The sequence below is a fragment of the Solanum pennellii genome, chromosome 4 (assembly GCF_001406875.1).
Source record: "Solanum pennellii chromosome 4, SPENNV200".
Taxonomy (NCBI): Eukaryota; Viridiplantae; Streptophyta; class Magnoliopsida; order Solanales; family Solanaceae; genus Solanum; species Solanum pennellii.
The window spans coordinates 145,838-171,577 of NC_028640.1; the positions used below are offsets into that span (position 1 = coordinate 145,838).

At 37.2% G+C, this 25,740-nt stretch overlaps 1 protein-coding gene across 4 annotated transcripts in view; it reads left to right on the top strand.

Moving 5' to 3' along the window:
* LOC107017693 (protein PHYLLO, chloroplastic) overlaps positions 1-23,722 on the top strand; it is a 26,210-nt gene extending 2,488 nt beyond the window's left edge. Inside the window, exons 4-26 of one of the 4 annotated variants that reach the window (XM_015217916.2) lie at positions 437-554; positions 657-773; positions 2,377-2,475; positions 3,088-3,147; positions 3,329-3,400; positions 6,519-6,629; positions 6,699-6,893; positions 7,394-8,056; positions 10,050-10,274; positions 11,766-12,068; positions 12,641-12,708; positions 13,382-13,540; positions 15,195-15,320; positions 15,404-15,535; positions 15,619-15,733; positions 18,116-18,271; positions 18,566-18,802; positions 18,910-19,077; positions 19,939-20,082; positions 20,663-21,124; positions 21,653-22,104; positions 22,216-22,323; positions 23,082-23,722. In XM_015217916.2, coding sequence (XP_015073402.1) covers positions 437-554; positions 657-773; positions 2,377-2,475; positions 3,088-3,147; positions 3,329-3,400; positions 6,519-6,629; positions 6,699-6,893; positions 7,394-8,056; positions 10,050-10,274; positions 11,766-12,068; positions 12,641-12,708; positions 13,382-13,540; positions 15,195-15,320; positions 15,404-15,535; positions 15,619-15,733; positions 18,116-18,271; positions 18,566-18,802; positions 18,910-19,077; positions 19,939-20,082; positions 20,663-21,124; positions 21,653-22,104; positions 22,216-22,323; positions 23,082-23,325 — 4,534 coding nt within the window. In that variant the 3' untranslated portion in view covers positions 23,326-23,722. Of the gene's footprint in view, positions 1-436; positions 555-656; positions 774-2,376; positions 2,476-3,087; positions 3,165-3,328; positions 3,401-6,518; positions 6,630-6,698; positions 6,894-7,393; positions 8,057-10,049; positions 10,275-11,765; positions 12,069-12,640; positions 12,709-13,381; positions 13,541-15,194; positions 15,321-15,403; positions 15,536-15,618; positions 15,734-18,115; positions 18,272-18,565; positions 18,803-18,909; positions 19,078-19,938; positions 20,083-20,662; positions 21,125-21,652; positions 22,105-22,215; positions 22,324-22,397; positions 23,017-23,081 lie in introns of those variants that run through there. The other 3 variants (XM_015217917.2, XM_015217918.2, XM_027916087.1) reach the window with 3 other exon arrangements.
* The last annotated feature ends 2,018 nt before the right edge of the window (positions 23,723-25,740 follow it).

A 25,740-nucleotide genomic window follows, 5' to 3' on the forward strand; every position in this document is an offset into this window, starting at 1 on the left:
GGGGGGGGGGGGGGGGGTGGAGAGAGCAACTCTTGGAAGTTTTCTGCGATATTGAATCCAAATAGGTTATAAAATGGCCTCTCTGCACGTCTGGTGGTTATCACATTATAATGGCTAAAACTGTGATTATGTCCTTGTAGTTCCAGAAACATGAAAATTCTGATTCAGCATTTGTGTGTTGTTAGTAATCATCTCGAATATCGATTATAAGGGGTTAATTCTTGACTTGTACCTCAATGAAGTGAGCCAGTTGTTGTTTGACCCCTCTTTCTGTCATTCAGAAGAAAATCACATGTGATTCTGATATCTCTTAAGAAAGAGGATGAGTTACAAATATCATGATTCCACACTTTACAATCACATGAAGAGAAGATGTGATTTTTCTGTCGTCTTTAGTAGACATCAATAGGTTAATATTACACTAGTGCTGCTGCAGATGTTGTGCTGTTGAATCAACACCCGTGGTGGCTTATGGCTTTTTGGACCTACGTTTTGATACAATATCTTCTTCCATGAAGCAAGAAGCTGGGTTATTCTACTTCTTTGTTCCCCAGGTAAGTGAGATCTTCTTGCATGGCCATGGTTTACGCTTGAATAATTCCTCCATTCTATCCAATGTTCATTGTTATTTATGTGTTGAACTAATATCACCTTAGATTGAACTAGTGGAGTTTGAAGGTGCTTCTATCTTATCTGCAATGGTGGCATGGAATGACACTTGTTTGTGTACCTTTGAGGAGGCTCTTCAAAAATATGAGTCATCACTTTTGCAGGTAATATTCTATTTCCATATATTGTCTGTGACTATTAGATTTAGACCTGAAGTTTTTCTTAAGTTCAACTGTAGCATGAGAGTTTCTTTTTCCTGGGATGTCATGGTCATCTCTTTGCTACTCAACTATCCTTCTTCTTGAAGTGTATCAGCCACATTGAACCGGTTCAAAGAAAAGGGAGCAATTGTGAAATGCTAATGTGCATGAATATTATGTGTAGAGGCCTTGCTTGAAGTGATTTCTCAGTGCTCACACTAACTAGTGTAGAGTTAGGGAAGCAAATGTGGCTATTTATGCTACTTACAACAAGTTGTCTTTGGTCAACTTTCCCATTTAAGAAACCTTAATTTCAGGGGATTAAATGTTCTTTCAATCTGGCCTAACCTTGTTATATTTTGCGTCATTACGAGTAGTCTTGTTTTGTTCTACTACTGCTCAGAAGTTTGTTCTAGTAACAAATCATTTCTTCCATTTTCTCTCTGAGAAGCCAGATAATCTGAAACCGATGGCTCTCTTAACATCCAGATAAAAAACTGTACTTTTGGTTTGATGTAAGGAATAACATATCAAAAAGTATAAGAAAATAACAAGGTGAAAAAGGAAATTAACTTTTCATTCCTCATCTTATTATCTTATGCTTTGTATATATTTAGTTCAACAACCATAATAGTAAAAGTTTAAAGAGATGTCTGATTTCACCTATGTTATTTGTTAAAAGCTTAAACCATGTTTTTCCTAACTCTATAAATGACAACTTTCACTCATATATCAGAACAGAGTCACCTCAAGTCTCAAGATGAGGGGACCTCCTGCATATCGTTACGGGTATCAATCAATAACTATTACTCAATCCTAAACTAGTTGGATTCAGACATCTGAATCCTTTATATTCACTCCACTTTAATCCAGCCAATTTTAGTCCTATGCTGGTAAATAATTCATTTTAAAGTGGTTTAAGGATGGTCTAAACCTAAAAGTTCTCTAAATCTCACACTTATTCCTACTTCATATGATTAGGTGTCACAACAATTAAGCCTTAAAACCTACTAGGTATCGCCTATATGGATCATTTGCTACTCTTCTGCTGGTCTTACTTAAATCTATAAGTCTTTTGAGGTAACTACCGTACATGTGATTTTAATCCACCTTGTCCCCCTTAGCACTTAAGCCATCATAGTGTTGCATCAATGAGGTGGTGAATTTGGAGGTCTATGTGGACGATACACATTCTTTTACTTTATCATCTTTGTGTGTGACCTGCACCGTCTATCTAAGGTGATCAATTCTAATCTTACCCTGTTTTGTGTGGCTTTAATCTAATCTTAAAATATGTTGGGCCTCTAGTGTCCTACATTCATTCTCATATTGGTGGAATCACAACCCTAGGATTTTCCCTGAATTAGGTATCATACTAGGGATATATTCCCGAAAACAAATCTATGTGACTAAATTTGACTCCTGTTGCTCTTGTTATCAGGAGTCGTTAACAATACACATAATACTGGAAGTGTCTGCTTTTTCAAAAGCCCAATAATATCTTGAGTATTGTTATTTTATATGTCATCATGCTATGTACAACTGACTCAGCCTTTTCTCAATTCAGGCTGAACGTAACTTCAGTTTTGAAGAAGATGGATGCTGCAGCAATCACATTGGTGCGACTGATAGAAAAGTCCATGCACAGGAGGGACAAGTCCAAATGGTAATACTAAGTTTCAAGATTGCACTATGACCAAGGGGTATTCCCTAGGAAAGGAGGAAGTGGAAATAATGGAGGAACCAACACTTTGCCTTGACCTCCTTTAAGAAAATGCAATAATTTCGTTTTGATCCTTTCCTTCGTAAGGGTTGAAAAGGGAATACATTTCTGGATTTCACAAAGATTTCAAAAATTAGGGAATGCCTGAGCCCACATAACTTCCTTTAACTAATACCCTCCAACTTCTCTTGTGCCAAACAATGTGAACTCTTTCCTTCCATATGCTTTCCCTTCGCTGCTCCCCTTTCTTCCAATTTCCAGCCGAAGCACACCATAAGGTTTATGCTCAAAACTCTTTCTTGTTTCTCCAGCCTTACAAATACTTGTCTACTCTTCCTTGATAAAGGACAATCATATACACTGTATTACGACTTTCCAGATGTACTTTGTAACAGTTATTGTTGCTAGAGTGCTTTTCTGCACTGGCAATTTCTTAATTTGATAACAAGACTCTACAGATTGATGTTGACTCCATTACATGACTGTTTATCATGAATATCAACACTTCCACTCATGTTTTTGCTTTCGAAGATCACTGATTAATTCCTTTTATAGGTATACTCGAATCTTCAGAAACTGTTCGAAAAATATGTTGGGCCTGGTGCTGTGAAACTGGTATCCCCTTTATCCTGGTAATTATCCTTCCTCAGATACTTTTCATGTCTCGTGTTTGAGATGCAACAAGTAATGATCTGTCTTCCGCCAGTAGATAATGAAAGATCACATTCTTAACACTCATGAACGTGCTTTGTTTATTTACTAATTTATTTTCTCTAATTGTATTTGCTTCACGCAGAAAGATGCCTCATGCTATTCCAGCCAGTTTGTTGTGAGACTATCACCTGCTCTTGCAATTTCGAATAACATGGTATGCTAATTTATGAATATGAAATGGCACGTGCTCCCTTTCTTTTATATTATCTTCTTCTTTGTGCTACATATGATGCTAAATGAGTTGCAGATCATGTTCATAGATTTGTTGTAACTTGGGAATGATTTGGAATGATGAATATCTTTACATGAATGTGCTTATAGCCAAAATTCTAGCAGATATTATGTTTAGAGAAATGAGAATACAAATTTCTTTTACTCTCTGGTTAGTTATGTTTATTTATGTTATGCTAAATATGTCTTAGTACTATAAAACCGGGTGGTGATGGTGGTGGTTTTCGGTAAAGATGGTTACTTAATATTCAAGCATGAAGATTCTGGAAGATATATATCCAGCAAATATGATGCCGGTAATGTTGCATTTGCTCATCAGCTAATTTGGTGATTTAACACCGATGTGTTTCCATACCAGTATCCTCAGATAGGGTAACCTCATGTTTACAATAAAAGTACCCAAAAAAAGCTAGGTTTGAGTTGACAAGAAAATTACCATTATGTTCTAACTTGGGGGAAAAATAGCTTTTTCTTTTATAATGTAAAAAAAAACGAAGTTAGCTATTGTTCTCCTCTTAGTTAAACATATATTAGCATCTAAATGCCCTATTACCACATTTGAGGAAGTAGGTTATATTTTTCCCTATGTTCTCTTTAGATGTCCTTAGTTTTGAGGTTAATGAGAAAAAGCTCAGCAGTAGATCTAATGCTGGGTATTATTCTTTTGACTTTAACTAATCCTGCATTGACCAGATGAATATTAGTTTGCAAAATATTTATACCAAAGAGAAAGTGGCCTATCCTCATTTTGGTGAAACATCTTTGTATCATGTGCAAGAATATCTTTATCCTAAATTCAATTGCATTAGCAACCAAAAAATTGCCTCTTATCACACCAAAGCCTAATAGGCTATTGCAGATGGTTTTGGCCTGAGCAATTTGACATGAACAAAGATCCCATATTTGAACCTATTGTACATATTTGAAATTATGAATTCTGAAATTCGCTGTTTCAAAATCCTTTCTCAATCTTGTAGTGAACCAAATAATTTTTCATATAGAAAGCTTCTTTTGTGTCTTCCGTCTTTTATGTCTTGTGATTTTCAGGTTCGAAACTGAGATGATTTTTCCATTTTCCTTTTGTCATTCTTCTATCCAGTTTAATTACTTCTGTATTCCTCTTTCATTTGAAGGCCACTGTCATTCGTCGTTGAGGTAGTCTTTGATTTATTGGACTGCTCAGGACTGATAAACTATTACAATTAAAACCTCTAAAGGCTTTATTTTTCAGTTGTCAGTCATTAGTTAGTGAGCCTGTCCTTTCTATGTTATTCCTTTGCTAGCTCATATTGATGAAGCTTTTCTGATATTTGGGCAAGTTTTCTGCCTTTTTCAGCATCATAAGAATTGTCACAAATCACTCTAAATCTTTGTTTTAGAGATACTAAAGTTAGTGTTTTCCATTTCATAATATGTTTGTATGCACTATGAGCAATATGAAGCCCTTTTGATAGATGACATTTCTATCTGTATCCAAGTTATTGGTTGAATTCATGACTAATGAAATTATATACAACTTGTCGTGGCGGGGTCTTCTTTTTCTCGAAAATGCGACTTTCATTCTAGTTGTTTTTTTTGATGTATGCTCAACTGAAACTTCGAGGTACTACTTCGGGTCTGTTAGAATAGGACTAGGAAAAAAAATAGTATATAAAGTTCTACTTGGAAAAGAATTGTACTGTAGTGTCTATAAATAGGGTCTTAGTATATGTACAGACTTAATTCAATAATATTTTTCTCCTATATTTCTCACATGGTATCAGAGCTTCTATGATCTGGTAGATAATCAAAATGCTTCGACTGCCGGCAGACAACTCTAGACAATATGTGTCGCCCGTCTGGCTAATGATTATGTTAACAAAAATAGGGCTAATGAAAAATGCATGAAAAACAATCAAGTTGAGAGGGACCGACAAAAAATGATTGTAAGAAAATAAGGTCAAAACAGCTGTTGTTTCTAAGGTTGTGTTTGTGTCAACCCCATATCATTAGTGTTGTACGAAAACCAACACCACCACAGGTCCCCCAGCCTCTCGTGAGTCGCAACCATAACCCACAAAATTCCACCAGCAGAAAACCTTCCACTCGCTCCTAGGCGTTGTCTAAAGCAGCCTTCTCCGGCGAGATCTACACCACGCGCTGCATGCATAGCCTCTTTCCGACCACTTTCTTAATGTATCACGGTGCACCATTCCAGCGATTCACTGTGCGAATTTGGTGACTACCCATTTCTCTTTCTATTTTCGTTGGTGTTGGGTAAAATCCAACACCACTACAAGGTCCAGCAACCTCTGGTGACCAAAGCCCAATCAGCATTGCTGATTGCAGATCCCTTATGCGCAGCTAGATCTAAGGTCCCAACGATCACGTTAATACCATGTGTCAGTGTGTGAGCCAATTCCTGCCAGTTTTCTTAGGCCTTTTCATTCTACATCCGAATATTGTATTTTAGTTGGAGGTAATTTGGTGTCCAGTAAGAGTAAGATCAAAGTGTGGTTGCTCGATCCAGTGACTTGTCAGCTTGTGTGCACCAAACGGTTGCTGAGAGAACAAAAATTTGGAAAAATTGGTTAGATGAAACTTCTGTTTGATATTCAAGCGGCCCTTCATATCGCATCAACTCCAGTTTTTCATGAGAGGACTAAGCACATTGAGATTGACTGTCACTTTGTTAGAGAAAAGATACTCTCCGGAGATATAGTTACTAAATTTGTGAAGTCGAGGGATCAACTTGCAGATATCTTCACCAGATTCCTCACCGATCTTTGTATTAGTTACATTTGAAATAAGCTCGGTACATATAACTTGTATGCACCAGCTTGAGGGGGTGGGTGGGTGGGTGGGTGTTAGAATAGGAATCGGAACAAGGATAGCATATAGCATTCTACTTGGAAAAAGATTAGTATGGAGTATCCTACTTGTAAAAGGATTGTATTATAGTGTCTAACCGTCTATAAATAGGGTCTGAGTGTAATAATATAGAGACACAATTCACTAATATTTTTCTTCTATATTTCTCACATGGTCATTACTGTTTTCAGGCTCGGCAGAATGATCACACTCAATTCAGTTGCCGCTTGAAAGATTGCGCAAACATCAATATCTTGTGGGCATCACTTATAATTGAGGAATGCACTCGACTTGGTCTGACGGTAAGAATATCTGTAACTTCATAAATTTTATTTAATTGGACTACATGTATCTGATTCTTTCATATCTAGTATTTTTGTATAGCTCCAGGATCACGGTCATCTCCTCTTGCTATTGCTGCTTCTACTCATCCTACTACAAGTTGTATTGCATGCATCGATGAACGCTCACTTGCATATCATGCCGTTGGTTTTGCCAGAAGTTCTCACAAACCCGCTGTAATCATCACGTCATCAGGCACAGCAGTTTCAAATCTTCATCCTGCTGTGAGTACTAAGATTAAATATTCATTTTAACTTCAGCAGTTTTCATTACTATTATGTTTCCTCGTTATTTACATGTTAATTCAAATTTAATTTACGAAGCTATATTCCAGAAGTAGCTTATATAAAACAGCCAGCTTGATTCACATGACAATATTTGCAATTGTTTGCTAGAATGCTACTTCTTTAGGAGATATATATCTGCGGCTGCATGAACATGCTTGTATCAGTTTAAATGTATCGTATATTGCAATGGGGTAAGATGTTGTATTATCCTGAGAAAGTTATGTGTCCTAATTATGCTTCATTTTACAACAGTTACCTTTTCTCAAAAGTCAAAAAAGTTATGCATCATTTTACATTTCTCTCTACAGCATCCACTTATACTTGCAGAAAATTTTTAATTTTCTTTAGAGATTCCCCTTCTTCTTGAAGGTAGGATTCTATTTAGTTGCAATGTTGTATCAAGTCATTTTTTAAAACTGTTCTATGGAAATGCACAGGTCGTGGAAGCCAGTCAAGAATTTGTTCCCCTGCTGTTACTTACAGCAGATCGACCTCCAGAGCTGCAAGATTGTGGAGCAAACCAAGCCATCAATCAGGTCAATCATTTCGGTCCATTTGTGAGGCACTTCCTTAGTCTTCCTGTGCCCAGTGATGATATTTCTGCAAGAATGGTGCTTACCTCCATTGACTCTGCTGTTAATATTGCAACTTCTTCACCAAGTGGTCCAGTTCATATCAACTGTCCTTTTCGAGAACCACTGGAAAATAGTCCAAGAACATGGAACCCTATTTGTTTAAGAGGGTTAGACTCTTGGATGTCTACCAGTGTACCTTTTACCAGCTATATCCGAGTTCAACATTCTTATAGATGCAATTACAATACCTTCATGGATGAAGCTCTGAAAGTGATAAATAAGGCAAGTAGAGGCTTTCTGTTGCTTGGCGCTATACACCGGGAGGATGATATATGGGCTGCTCTTCTCCTTGCTAAACACCTTTCATGGCCCGTTGTAGTTGACATTCTGTCAGGTCTCCGACTGAGAAAATATTTTGTTCCATTTCCTGAATTTGAAGATAGAATTCTTTTCATCGATCATCTAGATCATATGCTACTTTCAGACTCCATCAAGGATTGGATGAAGGCGGATGTGATAATCCAGGTATGTGCTTGAGTAGCTACTCTCTGATCTAGCTGCATGTACTGTGTTTGGGATGAACCTGTTTCCGTCATTGGTTCTTGACTCCTTAGGAGAAGATGTCATTGGTTCACTTTCTCCATTTCATGCCTGTATCTAACAAAATAAAAATATAGCTAGTAGGATGGGAATAATACTTCTGGTTCTATCCTTCGAAATTGGGGCAAATTGGAGCAACGTATTTTGTGATTGAAATAGGAATTACTCGTAAGAGAATTAGTTACCTGGGTCTTTCATTATTGCTGATTATTGACCTTTCCGCAGTGTCTGTTTTGTTTAATGATGGATGGCTTGTCTTAGTTTCTCTTGTTGTTCTGAAAATGATATGGAACCTTCTGGTTGTATATGGCTAGCTAAACAGTCCAATATCATAATCAAATGAGTGGAGAAAGATTACTTTGGTTTCGATATATAAGGTAAGACTACTCTGATTTTGATATATATGGAAAGACTACTTTGATTTCGATATATAAGGACAAAGGATATATATAAAGTTGTACAATTATTGTGACATTACACTAATGAGTTATGTTAAAGAAATGGATCTTGGACCTAATTCAATCCAAAAAGTTAGCTCAAGAGGTGACGATTGCTCAAGTCATATAAAGAGATCTCCCAAGTCAATCTATAGTTTGAATTATGGAGAAATACCTGATAAACTAAGGTCTTAGGATATGTAGAAGTGTAAATATATGCCTGCAAATTCCCCCAAGGCCTAGCGCGAGTGGCAAAATTTGTGGCTTAGGCCGTAGGTTCTAGCCACATGCAAAACGAGCCCGGTATTTAGATGGAGAAGGGTAGAGGGGTGGGCCCATTATCCACCGAGTTTAGAAGGCCGTGATTGGTCCAAAGGGCGGGTCACAGACAGATTTCTTGGTTGTCAAAAAAATAAAATATATGCCTGCAAATTAGCATTCATAAGAAGAATGAAGATGAAATAGATTAAACGAGATTGCACTGTCAGAACGCAAACAATTAAGATAGATGGAGTATCGTCTACAAAGATGCTTCATCTAGAATAGAAATAGGTTAAGTAATAGATGAGTGTCCAGAAAGTAGAATACATATATAATAGTAACCTTGCCTTATTCTCTCATTCAATCCAAGGGCTATAACAATTATCTTTCTGGTCCCCATCTTGGCATTTGTTACTTTGCTTTTACTAAAGCAATAGACATACAATTATGATAGGTAAAATTAAACTTTTATTATATTAAAATTAAACGGTTGTCTATTTGACACATAATAGAAATGTTTCTTTTTGATCCAGTCTTGTAAATTGGGTGTGAGCATTTATAACGCCAGCTCCTCTTAAATTTGGTAACATATCTACATGTAGCTACTGAATAATCTTTCCTTAAGACACTGTAATTTTCCCCTTTTCTGTTGATAATGATCCTTATTTCTTTAAGACATTATATACTAACGTTGTAATGAAATGTACTCGTATAGAGCAGAATGTATATAAGTTTTTATAACATGATCGCTACTCTGCTAACTTTTGTGGGCTTAGGCCTGTTTCTCCAAAACCCACCACCTGACCTGCCCCAATGAAATTTTTACCAAAATAAATTTTGCCCTTCTCTGCCCCATTTATGTCCTCCCCTGGTTGCCCTGCCTGGCCCCTCTCTACCCCATTGCCATCCCTAAGCAATTAGACATACAATACTAAAACATTTGACCTCTTATACTGACATTCACAATTTGCTGGGGTGTAGTTGATTTGCAGATAACTTTGAGTGATTCTGTTTTCTTGTAGGAAACTTTATATTCTTTGAATCATGTCCCGGAGACGAAATTAGTATTTCTTAAGTTGGATTTCAACGAGCAGGCACAATATATTCTGTTAAATTCTATGTATATGAAATTATGCTTCATGGTACATATGCTTCATGGTACATGCATTTAGTTAATTGTGGCCAAATAAGGGAATTCATTCAGTTGGTACATATAACAGATTGGAAGTCGGATAACAAGCAAGCGTGTGGCTCAACTGCTAGAGAGCTGTTTTCCATGTTCATATATATTGGTTGACAATCATCCAAGTCGTCATGATCCTTCACATATTGTAACACATAGAATCCAGTGTGCGATTCCTCAGTTTGCAGATTATTTGATCACAGCTTGTACACCACATACTAGGAGAAAATGGGAATGTCTTTTACAAGCATTGAACAGTGTGGTATGTAATTTAATTGACTTCGTATTGTTTTCCATACTGCAAATTATGAATCTGCGTATAATGTCTATATTTCCTGTATGTGACATATTTCCTTGAACTTCTACTCTGTCCCTTCCTCCAGATATAAGTAAAAGATTGAAAAGGATAACTCTGACATCATCAACTCTTAATTGCAGCTCTATCATTTTACTGTACTAGATATTATAGAGCTAGTCTTAAAGTACTATGAGATGTGTAGATCGAAGCTGAACTTTTAATATTTTCCAAGAATTTCTCTCCCTCCCTCCCTCTCTCTCTCTGTCTCTCTCTCTCTCCCTCCCTCCCTCCCTAATTCCCTCTCTCTCTCTGTCTATCAATCTAACTGTCTGCTTTGTCTGCAAGCGCATGTGATATCAAATATGCATATATTCTTTAGACATGTATCTCTAAATCTATTGCCAGTGTTAGTTATGCATCTGACTTTTCAGATTCCACATTTCCAGATATTGCCTGCATGGCATTGCAAAACTTCGGACAAAGCTATGAGCAACTAAATTAAGACTTAGGAGTCCTATTAAGTGCCTGCCTGCAAGTTTATTAGAATACACTAATATGATGCTACATAAAATCCTTAGTTCTAATGCACCCAAGGGTATGGACTACTGGCACTCAAGGGTGTAACCTAGTGGTCAATGACATGGGAAGAGATCAATGAGGTCTTAGGTTCAAATCCCAGCGGAGAAAAAAAATACTAGGTGATTTTTCTCATGTGTCTAATTCTTGGTGGACAGAGTACCCATTACCTATTGCTGGTGGGAGGTAGCAGGTCTCCTGTGGAATTGGTCGAGGTGCGCTCATGTTGGCCCGAACACCACAGTTATAAAAAAAGGTATGGTCTAGTGGTCAATAAAGTAAAAGAGAACCATGAGGTCTCAAGTTGAAATCCCACCAGAGGCAAAATCCACTAGGTGATTTTTTTCCCAGTTGCCTAAACCTTGGGTGACACAGTACGCGGTACTTATTGTTGGTGGCATGTAGCAGGTATATCGTGGAATTCGTCGAGGTGCCCGCAAGTTGCCCAGACACTGAGTTATAAAAACAGATATGGTCTAGTGGTCAATAAAGTAGAAGAGAACCATGAGGTCTCAGGCATAATCCACTAGGTGATTTTTTTTCCCATTTGCCTAAGCCTTCGCCCTTCGGTGACAACGTTACTTGGTGCCAGTGTTGGTGAGGGTAGAAGGTCCTGGTGTAATAATCAAGGTGAGTGTGAGCTGGCCTAAACACCACTGTCATAAAAAGAAATCCTCAATTATGATGTGATTATTTTTGAAAGCTTCTCGAGGGAGAGAAAATGCATGTTTATTTCTTGTTAAGTCAGGTAGTAATTGTTTGAGCTACTGGTTCCTCTTATAGTATGACTGTATCTTGTGTTTATTATTCATCCTATTCTCATAACTATTCCTTGCCACAATCTTAGTTATTTTATTGACATCCATTCCTGTTATCTAGGCTGCATGGGATATCTCATTTCTAATCAATTCTGAGTACTCCTTGACTGAGCCTTGCGTTGCACAAATGACTCTGGAAGCTATTCACTGCGAGTCTGCTGTATTTTTGGGTAACAGCATGCCAATACGTGATGCAGACATGTATGCGTGTAACTTTAACTGGAAAGAACGTACCCAGGATGAAGTCATATTCAGCTCAGAGTTAACTTGCCACTTTATTCAGGTCACTGCTAACAGAGGAGCTAGTGGTATTGATGGTCTGCTTAGCACAGCTGTTGGTTTCGCAGTTGGATGCAACAAAAGAGTGAGTGGATTAAACTTTGATCTAAATAACAATATTTGGTTATTAATCATTCATTGGAATCTAATTAAGAATCATGTTGCTCTTACCAAAAATATAGTGTAATAAGAACTCCCATTATGTTGGCCTTTTCTTTTTTTCATTGTATGTGGTCACTGAAGTTTGGTTACTTTTGTTTACTTCTCACTACAATTCTTATGGTGATTTATTTTATAGCTTTTTGTGGCTGAGGTGTGATGTAAGATATAGAATCGGCTGGGACCAATGAAAAGTAGTATAAAATATGAATATCACACTCCACTATGGCTGGCAAAGACACCTCATATATTTTTTAAGACTGCTCAAAGCCCATTTAGTTTCTGAAACTAATACAATTCTTAGCAATTAGATTATCACTCAGTTCAATTTGCTCTAGCTTCCTGTCCCTGTTCAATGTTCAACCTTCAAAATCATTAGCTTGAAGTGATATCATTTTCCTTTTTCTGTGGTTCACCTTTGTTCTGGAGATTTTTCTTCTGTTATTTCATGCTTTATTCACAGATGATTGTGGAATTTAACATTGTGCTTCTTTTTAGGTACTTTGTGTAGTTGGAGATGTTTCTTTTCTGCATGATACAAATGGGCTGTCCCTTTTGAGAAAGCAGTGAGTAGTGTTATTTTTCTTCTCTTTCTTTTCTGTTTAACATCCTTCAATGCTGCTTTGTTAGAGCTCATTCAAGTGACATGCATTATTATAGAAAAATGAAGCTATGTTGTGAAATTACCATTTTTAGTTTTCTTTTTCATTATCCTTATTTGCCTTTTGGTTTTTAGATAGAACATGTCATAAAGCAACCCCCACTGTTGCTACTTCTCTAATTTGCTCTTTTTTTAGTATTTATTGATGCTGCAGAACTTCCTTTTTCATGTTTATTGGGTTTTTGCTTCTCTGCCTTGTACTTGTGTTACTACCATCAAAGTGCAATTCAAACTGATTGGTTCTTCAATATCTTAACTGGACTTCTTGTTTTCATAGAAGGGAAGTCTTTTTTCTCAAGTTCCTACTGCTTATGCATGCTCCTTTAATACTGTATTCCTTCTTATCCATTGCTTGTTATGATTGGTAGTTGATTGTTTTGGTTCCTTGGACAGTTCATATGAATCATGCTTGAATTTTTCATGTGGTGGACTGATGGGCTATATTTGATTTTGACTTCTAACATAACATATGATTTAGATGATATATTATTATGTTAAACATCTTTCTGCTTCATGTATGGAAAATTACATGAAAAGTTATACTCACCAAATGATACATATTTCTTTTATATTTGAAGGATGCTGCGGAAGCCCATGACTATAGTTGTTATTAACAACCGTGGTGGCGCCATATTCAGTCTCCTTCCTCTTGCGAATATGACTGCCAGAAGCATTTTAGACCAGTATTTCTACACATCTCATAATGTTTCAATTCACAACCTATGCATGGCACATGGGTAAGAAATGTTTGTTGCCACTTCCATTAAACATCAATTTATTTTATTGTTTGTGTTACTTATATATTGCTGTTAATATATGATTTTAATTTTGTATTAATGTCACAATTTCACTTCCAGTTTTCAGCTCTAAAGTTACATCTTGATTTTCTGCTGCTTCTGCCAATTTTGACCTTCTTATCTTCTTATTCCTGATAAGATTATTCCTATGAGGTAACTGATAAAAAAAATGGACCTTACGCCTAACTCAAGTCCAAAAGTTAGCTCATGTAGTGAGGATCACCCAAGACCATATAAAGAGACTAAATTACCCCTCCTAAACTGGTGTATGATTCGACATCCTTCCCTCCCATGCTCAGGACTGGACACCTAGAGCATGAAAAATATAATATGAGTGTCCAACATTGGGTGAACTAATAATTTACATGGGATTAACTTTGATACAACAACAAAAAAGTGGGCCTTGGACCTGACTCCTCCAAATAAGCTTTGAGGATTGCCCAAGAACATATAAAGAGACTAAATTACACCTCCTACTCGGATGTGGGACTCAACAATATCAAACTAGGTGCCAGAGTATTGTGAACAACTTGTACAAATATCCTTAAGATGTCTCCCTGTACAACAATCTATTCTCCTCATTGACTTCTTTGATTGCTACTCTTTCACAGTGTATGTTATCCCATCTTGGACTTTGCCTTCCAGTGCTTCGTTCTTGAGCACGGTATGTGCATGACTCAATTTTCCTGAAGAACACACATTTCTATGATTCACCCAAACTGCTCGCCTTATCTCCTACTTGGATTCTGGGACATTTATTTTTTAACTGATAGAGAGCCAATTTATCTGTAGCATCTCTGTTTCTATCAGTTGCTCCATTAGATCTCTTCTTCTTTTCTTCTTTCCTGTATAGTCAGTTGCTCCATTAGATCTCTTCTTCTTTTCCTCTTTCCTGTATAGTCAGTTGTTCATGAAACATCTATTACAGGTCCTGCTCAAGTATGACGAGGAACCTGTTTCTCCCCTTCGAATTGATTTCCCTGAACAATACGTGTCTTAGGGTGTAAGGGAGCTTTATACCAGCAAGCAGGTTCACAGCTTCTTAGCATTGGAATCAGTGTTGCATCAGGATATTTCCCCCTTTTATGATATTTAGTGCTTTATCTACTTACAAAGTATTTGGACTCAAGATGTATATAGGAATATCTCTTCATAAAGATTATAGCAATCATAGAAAAGAGGTTTTTGCCAAAATGATTACCAGAAAGAAACGCGGTGCAGCTAGAAGAGTCATATAAAAAGGGTTTGATGTGGCCAGAATGTTCAGTTGAAATACAACTTGTACTGCCATAATGGTTGCCGAAAATAGAAAAGAGTAGTTATTCGAGGGTAAGTTAGACTGTTGGGGTGCCATTTTATATTATCCCATACTGTCTTATGGCTTGTTTCTCACACCATAATTATGTGTCTTATATCACAAAGTTATCATTGCATTCTTCTAGAACTTATTTCTTTGGTAAGAAATTCGTTTTAATGAACTTAGACAAGTTTCTTCTAATAGTTTGATACAAATATTGGTTTAAAGTTGATATTGCCTTTTTACAGCCCATATTAATCAAAGTTGGTTCCTTGAATTTGTTAACTTTGTTTGCAGTGTGAAGCATTTGAAAGTACAGAGCAAAATGGAACTACAAGATGCTCTATTAGCATCTCAAATAGACAAGGAAGATTTTGTCATAGAGGTTGATAGCACCATTGATGCCAATGCTGCCTTTCATAGGTAGTTAGTTATGTTAAAAGTCCAACGTCTTATTAATTTTAACTAGTGATAACATTCTCAACTAAGACATTTTCTTCTTTCAGTATGCTGAGAAAAGTTTCGCAGCAAGGAGTGGATCATGCTTTCAACAGCCTTTCAAAACTAACTGTTTTGAATTCGATGAATGATGGGTTCATACCCAGCAAAGTTGGTAAAATGCAGTACTCAAACTATAGGTTAGCATTTATATACTGCACAGACATTTTCTGTCTGGGGTCCTGAAAAGTTGACACAACTTCTCAATACTGTTTTATGGTAGAATTCAGCTGTCGTCTCCTCCTACTTCATCTTCTGCAAGTCACAGATCCACCTACCACCGAGAAGGCTTCATTATAAGTTTGTGTCTTGAAGATGGTAATACTGGATACGGAGAGGTAATTCACAACCATTTTTTGACTCTCACCCTCCTTGGGGAGGTTCTCTTGATTTGTAGATAGTCCGGTAACTAAAAAGCTATTTGATGCCTGCATTCTAGCATTTTTTCTTGAAATTTTTGTAGGTAGTATTTAGCTATGTTACATGGATCCTTGTTTGCTTTTACATATCAATATTGAGTGGTTATGAAATAGGTATAAGTACTTTCTACGATCCTCCAAAATGTACTAAATATTGACCAAATAAAATAAGATAAATGAAGTGCTTGTAACTGTACTGCACCCTTATCAGAAACATAACATTAGCTGTATTCATGCGATTGTGACTGTCCTGACGGAAGGTAGGATAATGAGGACGGGTCAAAAGGAAAGAAACGCAAGCTTTTTGGAAAAGGGGTACACATGACACCTTAGGCAATGAAGGGAGAGAAAAGTGAAGTGCTACATAAGATGGATCACAAGTTCACGCATTACTCGTGCTTTTGGGCTTGATGACCGCATAGCTCATGGGACAAATCTGTGATGTCTGTTGGGCCACAGTGGACAGTATATGTGGATTATGACAAATTAAGTTCACGGATTACTCGTGATTTTGGGCTTTATGACCGCATAGCTCATGGGACAAATGACACCTTAGGCAATGAAAGGAAAGAAAGGCAAACTGCTACATAAGATGGATCACAAGTAACATATTACTCGTGCTTTTGGGCTTGATGACCGCATAGCTCATGGGACAAGTCCGTGATGTCTGTTGGACCACGGTGGAAAAATACATGTGGATTATGACATTAAGTATCAGAGTCAGATACCCATAGTATGATGGTGGCTCAAAGTTCAGTGGGAAAACTTAATTCCTAAAAGGGGGTGTATCTGACGCCTTTGACAGAGGGAGGACTGATGAGAGCATTTTAGGAAGAAGGGGTAGACATCTAGTATGACAAGCTTATGAAGTGGAGTTACACATGACACCTTAGGCAAATCCACATCTGAAAGAGAGAGAGAAAATGCTATATAAGATAGAGCACTAGTTCACATGGTACCCACGCTTTTGGACTCGATGATGACATAGCCCAAGGGACAAATTTATGAGGTCTGTTGGGCCAAGGCAGACAATAAGTGCCATGGACTTGGGCTGTGACAGCGACATACCTACTTAGAGTGCACAGTTACTGCTAAATTTAAAACATCATGATATGCATAGTATATAACATTGAGGTTGAAACCATGAAGTGTTGTTGGTGATTATGAAGTCCATATTCTCATCCAACTCCCCTCGTTATTTGTGAATGCTTTCCAGTCCTGGGATTGCTAAATCATGTTACTCTTTCTTGATGTATGAATTTCTCTTGCATACGGATGATTGACAGTCAATGTAATGAAGTGGTCAGTGGTTATGGAAAAAGGTTGACCTTAAATATTAAGTTCTCATTATGGGCTTTATAACAAGTCACAACAGATGTTGGATGGCATGGTAATTCTCACATTTGGCCTTGCCTCTAAGCATCATTGGTCTTATTATCTAATAATCCCATTATATCATACATGCAAATTAATTATGAAATAAGAGAAGTTTTTAGCGTAGAGAAGGGTTACATGTAATCCAATGTCAATAACAATGTATTGTGCATCTTTCTCAAAAAACAATGTATTGTGCTTGTTATAAATTAGCTACTCTAAAACTGTGGTAGCTGGGAGCTTGCAACAGGAAATGATGAAGTGAGATACGCTTAGCTAAAAGTGACTGCTAATACTTGCTTTTAGGCTTTGAAGATAGGTTTTCTTTTTCATACTATGATATTTCAGTTAGACACAGATGGTGCAGCTGTGCAGTAGTTGAAGGCTCAGTTGAACATTCCTTTTTGTACATAGATACAAATAATACATGATATTGTCAGAACAGCCAGATATTGTGGGATTAGGCATGCTTGTTTATGAAGTTGAATCAGAACAGGCATAATTCATGAGTCATTAAAAGGAAACCTCGTCTGCCTAATAAGTAGGGTCAGGAGGAAGTGTGAAATATTGTAAACCTAACAGTATCATATATAGTAAATTGATGAGCTTTTCCTTGTGTTGCTTCAGAAACATTAATTGAAAATACTATTTGAAGTAGGCAACTTAGTCTATTTAACTTAGTAAAGCATGTCTTCTTGCTGTTTCTACTTTTTCACTTGAGAGAAAAGAAGAGCATATAAGATATTCAACTTGTAAACTAGATTTTCTGGATAAACCAAGTTTTCAAGAATAAGCTTTAAAGTTATTGACAATGTATGGCTTTATTCCTCCATCTCCCTCTCTTGGTCCCCGTGCCTTCTTCTCCAATTTCTAGACAGAACTCTGGAAAGCTGAAATATTCTGGGTTGTCATCTATTAATATAACAGGTTGCACCACTTGAGATCCACCAGGAGAACCTACTTGATGTGGAAGAGCAGCTTCAATTCCTTATTCATGTTGTGGAAGGAGCTACTATTGACCACTCTCTTCCTTTGCTGAAGGGTTCATTTTCTCGTTGGCTGTGGCAAAGGTTAGGTATCCAGGTATGTTGATGCATCTTCTTTTTGATGGATAGTAATAGGAACATCTAGAGATGCTGCAATTGCAGGGATCCTTGGTGTAACTATAAAGTTGCTGCTATGTGACTAGGAGGTCACGGATTCAAGCTGTAGAAACAACCTCTTGTAGAAATGCAAGGCAAGGCAAGGCTGGGTACAATAGACCCTTGTGGTCCGACCCTTCCATGGACCCGCGCATAGCAGGAGCTTAGTCCACCAGGCTGCTCCTTATTTCTCTCCAAATTTATTACTTCTGAATTATGTTCACTTCGTTTCTAGCCCAATTCAATCTTCCCTAGTGTGAGATTTGGCCTAGAGATGGCTGTCCTCAATGCTATTGCAGCTAGAGAAGGTTCAAGCCTGTTGAATGTACTCTGCGTACAAACAGAAGAATCAACTGAGAGTTCTTTAGATGTCAAAGTTTGTGCACTGCTTGAGTCTAATGGTGGTCCCAGTGAAATGGCTCTTGTTGCAACAACACTTGTCAGAGAAGGATTTACTGCTATAAAGCTAAAGGTGGGAGTATCATTTTCAAAATGTGAAACTTGGTAGTAATTTTGTAACTTTCAGCTCTTATGATTCCAATTTGTAAAAAGTTTAACTTCTTTTTTTTTTCCACACAGGTAGCACGTCAAGCAGATCCCACTGTGGACATTGCAATTATAAAGGAGGTAAGAAAGAAAATTGGTTGGGAGATTGAGCTGCGTGCTGATGCAAATCGAAGTTGGAACTATGATGAAGCTGTTAAATTTGGCCTTTCTGTAAAAGATAGTGGCCTGCAGTATATTGAGGTAATGCACCAAAACACTTGTTAGATGTTTGTAAGGTAGTCATAATTTCAAGCAGTTAGGGAACAAAATGCCTTTTTATGGCCAGAACCACTGAGAACACTTTCAAGATGGAGGGGGTGAGATTTTGTAGAATTTGAGTGAAAAGAGAGGCTTCTTTGTATTTCAGTATATCCTTGCATCTCATGAGTGAGTTCTACAACTATTCTGGGAAAGAAAATAATTAGAGAGAATATTTAGTTACAGCTAATTGGGATACAAAGTTCCTACAATCAATCTAGTAATTAGACTAAGATGCATCTCTTACAATTAAGCTTGTCAACAGATTTAAATGCATCTTGTCATCTATTTCTCTAGAAGCCATTGATCTTTCCTCTTTTCCCTCTTTCCTTCCTTTGATGTTGTAGACTCAAAACAATATTTGTGCTGAAGCTCAACATATCTTGGTCTTTACATCAAAATATGCAGGCATTACTGGCATATTAGAATACTTATATTACTGAAGAGGTACCAAAGAGATATTAGTCTTGAATAAAATAAAAGTGAGATAGTTGCAAAAGGCAATAATAAGACGTGACTTGTGAAGAAATCCATTAAAGAAATAACATCCCAAGGCATTAAACTACCGTAACTAAGAGGCAGCATTATAATCTTTAAGTTGTATAGGTTCAATCTACTGGATACCTAATTTCAGGGATTGGTAATTTAGAAAATGGTATGCTTGTGTCCTGTCCCTCGACCATTGGTTTAATGCTCAGGCGATTCAACATCGTAGTTTGCGTATATGTTAAGCATTCATTTCTCAGTCATTATTTCTCAGTTCCTATGATATTAGATACTTGAATAATTTTTTGGTTATTTCAGGAGCCTGTTAATAATGAAGATGACATAATCAAGTTCTGCGAGGAGACTGGCTTACCAGTAGCTCTTGATGAAACTATCAACAGTATAAGAAAAAATCACCTTAAAGTGCTTGTAAAGTACAATCACCCAATGATAGTTGCTTTTGTAAGTCTGCAGGGTATTATGGTCTATCATTACTTAGAATGTGGCATGTTTTTAATTGTTGTACATAGGTATTATATTTGGAAATTATCCCTTTTAGATACTTATTTTAAAAAAAAGGAATTCTTCCCTATTAGATTTGTATCTGTATGAGTCAATCTTGTAATGATCTGCATAAAAATTTCAATCTTATTGTTCCGAAGTAATTAATGAAATGGATCATCCGGTCTTTTGAAATCCATTTACTTGCACAGGACAGAGAGCAGGGTCACATCCTCCTCTCCATCTTGAAAAAAAATAATAATGACTACAGCGACAGTCATTAGATTCTTCATATGAAGTGAATCTTCTACTTTGTCTTGTGTACCTATTATTGTATTCTATGTTCGAAAGGATATCAACGTATGAAAACTGAAATAACAAACTGAACTTCATGATTGCTGCATCTACTGTAGTTTCAAAGGCAAAGTCCAGTTATTATCAAAATTGGGATCTCGATCAAAGTAGGCTTACAGTTACAGTAACTAGGTAACTGGATCTGACTTTGTTACTACAAATAAAAGCAGTTTCCAAATCATGTCAGGTTATCAAACCAAGCGTCGTTGGCGGTTTTGAATATGCAGCATTGCTTGCGCGATGGGCTCACCAGCACGGAAAGATGGCTGTTATCAGTGCCACATTTGAAAGTTCCTTGGGTTTATCAGCTCTAATTCAGTTCTCACGGTATGTTGACCTGATGAAGTTAGATACAGGAAGAATGCTTAACAAGGAAGAGAACTCTTGCGTAGCCCACGGTCTTGGAACTTATCAATGGCTTAGGGAAGATGTTAGCAGAAGGCCTTTAATGATTGGCTATAATCCTTGCAACGGTGTTGTGGAGGCATCTGTTACTGACGCTGCTCAAATCCTGCAGCATTTTCAGTTCAACCAAGATGCAGTTGTTCCTGATTGTACTTCCAGAGAACTTCATGCTTATGAATTTGTGGCAGATCTTGAAGGTGCCTCCATCTGTCTTAACGTGCAAGAAATTGGAAAGAAGGATGATGTAAGTAGTCAAATTATGTTTTCTGGTAATGCTTAATAGCTAGTTGAAGAAGTTTACTGCAATCTAATTATGCTGAATCTGGCTGGACAAAAAATAGGGAAAAACGATTGACAATGGGTACCAGATGTCATCTTATTTTTCCTTCTTGATTGCTTTCATTTTAAGTCTAGTTCTAGCAATTATGGTTGTAAAGTATTGTTATTTAGCAGCACCCAAGGGTGTGACCTATTGGTCAAAGAAGTGAGTTGAGAGCCATGAGGTCTCTTGTTCAAATTCCAGCAGCGGCAAAAATACTAGGTGATTTCTTCTCATCTTTCCTAACCTTGGTGGACAGAGTTACCTAGTACCTGTTGCTTGTGGGAGGTGGCAGGTATCTTGTGGAACTAGTTGAGGTGTGCGTCAGCTAGCTCAAACACCATGGTTATCAAAAAAGAAATATTGTTATTTAACATGGTGACAATTTTTCTGTTTCTCATTAACCTTGAAGTACCCAATGATATACTTTTATGCACAATCTGAGCTATGCAGAGTAGTGTAGTAGTATTTCTTCATGGCTTCCTTGGAACTGGAGGAGATTGGATCTCTGTTATGAAGGCTATATCAGGCTCAGCTAGATGCATTGCAGTGGACCTACCTGGACATGGAAGATCAAAGTTGCTCGGCCAGGATTTTGATTTGGAGGAACCAGGGTTGTCAATTATGGCCTTTGCAAAAATATTGCAGCAGTTGTTTGACAGTCTACAGTGTCAAAAAGTTGTTCTTGTTGGATATTCTATGGGAGCAAGGATTTCTCTCTACATGGCTCTAAGATGCAATTACAAGGTTGCTGGAGCTGTTATAATATCTGGAAGTCCAGGATTGATAGATGAAGAGGCAAGAAAAGTACGTAGAGCCAAGGATGATTTTTTCGCCTGCTCTTTTGCTGCATCTGGCTTAGAGCCATTTTTAGATGCTTGGTATTCTGGAGATCTCTGGAATAGGTAGGTATTGATGAGATTCTCTCTATAGGAGTTTATATCTACTCTTGTTATGTGCTATATGATTTGTGCCATAGCAATTGCTAACATGTTAAATATGTTTGCATCCTGCAGTTTAAGAGCTCATCCACATTTCAATAAAATACTTGCTAGCCGATTGCAGCATTGTGATCTGAAAAATCTTGGGAGAGTATTAGCAGATCTGAGTGTTGGGAGACAGCCGTAAGTTGATGAGAAATCTTTTGCCATTTTTGATTTGTGGTGTGAATTCTCTTATTTGCCTTTCTATTTTTCAGGAAAGAGGCAAAAGGAAAAGAGAAAGTTCAAGAAGGAAAAACTAATAAACTAAATAAATGACAATTCTTTTAGGAAGAAATTTCATTCACAAGAGTCTTTCTTGCCTCTAGTGTCTAAGTGGGTCGGTTCCAGTTTTCAGCCATGACTGTCACTTCACAATTCTCATATTTGGTTTCAGAAGAGCTAAGGGGAAGAATTGCTGAACATTAGCAGATATAGCATGCTTATATGTTAATGGACAAAAGCTTCTCCAGTAAAGAAAAGGGAAAAGTTTGCACTTTGAGAGAAAATAATTCCAGACTGAAAAGTGATTAATTTCTGCTAGAATTTGTCATAAGGATTAGTAATTGCATAGAATCTATTGATACAGCAGGCCCTTAAATTGTTTTTTTCATCATGTAATTTCTAATCAATTTGATCGAAATGTTCATATTTTTCCTAGAAACCTTAAGAGTCATGCTTCTCATCTGGATGTTGATTTTTCCATGGCATTCTGATCTTTTGCTATCCCAAGTAGATCTCTAGTTAGACGGCATGTTATGATGTGAAGACAATATGTTTATCTCAGTAACTTGAGTATATCTTCAAATGATATCCTCATATTCCAGAACATGTTAATTCATCTTCTGTTTTTTCCCTTTACCAAGTCCCCACGTTCTAATTATCCTTTTAATGTATAACAGGCCATTATGGGAGGATCTGAAGAGCTGCAGAGTAGCGCTTCAGTTCATTGTTGGAGAGAAAGATGTTAAATTTAAGAACATTGCTCAACAGATGTGTGACACAATGTGCCAGAGCACAGAGACTACAAACATTCCAGAAATAGTTGAAATTCCATATTCTGGTCATGCTGCACATATAGAGAATCCTCTCACCGTTATCAGTGCAATAAGTCAGTTTATCAGAGAAGTTGAGTTCAAATCATAATAAAGTTACATTTTCAACATTTATCACTCACTTGAAAGAACAAACAGCATTAGATATCTGGAAGATACATTTTCATGGTTACTATGGCTTCAGTTGGAATTTGGTTCCTTATGCTGTCATATTGTCTACTACTAGCATCGTTTTTCCCTTAGAGCTTGATGCCAAAATATAAAATCCGCTTCCTGGAAGACAGAACTGGAGACTACTGCGGTATGGAAGGAGAATCATGGCTGTTGAATATTTTCATCATAGAAGCTACCCATTGACTACTACATGATTAAAATAGTCATATCCCTCGCGAGGGAAACTGAATGATTATATCTCCTTTTTGTAAATCAAATTCAAAATACAAGTTCCTTAAACTTTGTTAGGTTTAATAAACTCTATTACATTCCAATGTGCTATGCAAATTTGTGTTTTTTAAGTTATGTGTCTTTGTTGTCTTCCTGCAGCAGGGTACTTCAAGACATTTGCATGAGTTATAATGACAAACTCCAGTGCCAGCGCATAGAAGAAAATATTATTTCGAAATGACAAAGGAATTCATCGGTAAAATGAGGTATACCTACTTCGGGGCTCGTTTGACCTTGAAAATCGATCATTTTGTCCGTCATGGACAACTATCTCCATATCTAAAATCTTGACGTACATCCTCAAAATATTTGGGCAAAAAATCCATCGGAATTATGGATCACCAAGATCTATAGACTATAGCACACGAAAAATTGGTAAAACAAGGGGTTTACCTGCTTCGGGGCTCGTTTGACCTTCAAATTTTGTCGTTTTGGGTGTCAAGGCAACCTAGCACCATATCTAACATCTTAACGGACATCCATAGAAATTTTTTGCAAGAAAAAATATCGGAATTTGGATCACCAAAAAAATCATGGACTATAGCACATGAAAATCGGTAGAATGAGGAGGTTACCTTCTCCGAGACTCGTTTGACCTTCAAAATTGTCCGTTTTGTCCGTCATGGCCAACTGACCCAATAGATAACGTCTTAAAAGACTCCCATGAAAAATTTTGGCAAAAAAAATAACGGAATTCTGGATCACCAAAAATTCATGAACTATAGTACACGAAAATTGGCAAAAAAGGGTATATTTGCTTCAGAGATCGTTTGACCTTGAAAATGGGCTATTTCTGACATCAGGGCCAACTAGATCAATATCTAACGTTATAGGAGATGTCCACTAAAAATTTGGGCATAAAAGATATCAAATTTCCAGATCACCAAAAATCCATTGATTATAGCACATGAAAATTGGCAAAAATGGTGTTTACCTGCTTCGGGGTTCTTTTGACCTTCAAATTGGGTTGTTTTGGCTCTCACGGTCAAATGTCTCCATACCTAACATCTTAACGGACTTCCAAAAAAAATTAAACAAAAAAGACGTCTTTGCTTTTGATCACCAAAAAAGATTGTGAACTATAGACACGAAAATTTGCAAAATAAGGGGTTTACCTTGTTCGGGGCTCGTTTGACCTTCAAAATGTTCTACTTTGGTTGTCAGGGCTAACTGTATCCATAGATAACGTCTTAGAGGATGTCCATGAAAAATTTGGGCAAAAAAGACATCGAAATTTTGGATCATCAAAAATACATGGACTATACCACATGAAAATCGGCAAAATGGGGTATACCTACTTCGGGGCTCGTTTGACCTTGAAAATGGGTCATTTTGTCCATCATGAACAACTAGATCAATATCTAAACTCTTAACATACATCCTCAAAATATTTGGGCAAAAAAGCCATCGGAATTATGTATCACTAAAATCTATAGACTATAGCACACGAAAAATTGGTAAAACAAGGGGTTTACCTGCTTCGAGGCTCGTTTGACCTTCAAATTTGGTCGTTTTGGGTGTCAAGTCAAACTAGCACCATATCTAACATCTTAACAGACATCTACAGAAATTTTTAGCAAGAAAAAATATCGGAATTTGGATCACCAAAAAAATCGTGGACTATAGCACATGAAAATCGGTAAAATGAGGAGGTTACCTTCTCCGGGGCTCGTTTGACCTTCAAAATTGTCCGTTTTGGCCGTCATGGCCAATTGGACCAATAGATAACGTCTTAAAAGACGCCCATGAAAATTTTTGGCAAAAAAAATATCGGAATTCTGGATCACCAAAAATTCATGGACTACATGAAAATCGTCGAAATGGGGGTATGCACGCTTCAGGGCTCGTTTGACCTTCAAAATGGGTCAGACTGGCCGTGATGGCCAACTGGCTGCATAGCCAAGGTCTTGACGGACGTCCACAAAATTTTTTGGCATTTTTGACATCGAAATCTGGATCACCCAAAAAATGGTTTGTTATAGCGCATGAAAATCGTCAAAATGGGGGTATGCGCGCTTTGGGGCTCGTTTGACCTTTAAAATGGGTCGAAATTGCCGTAAGG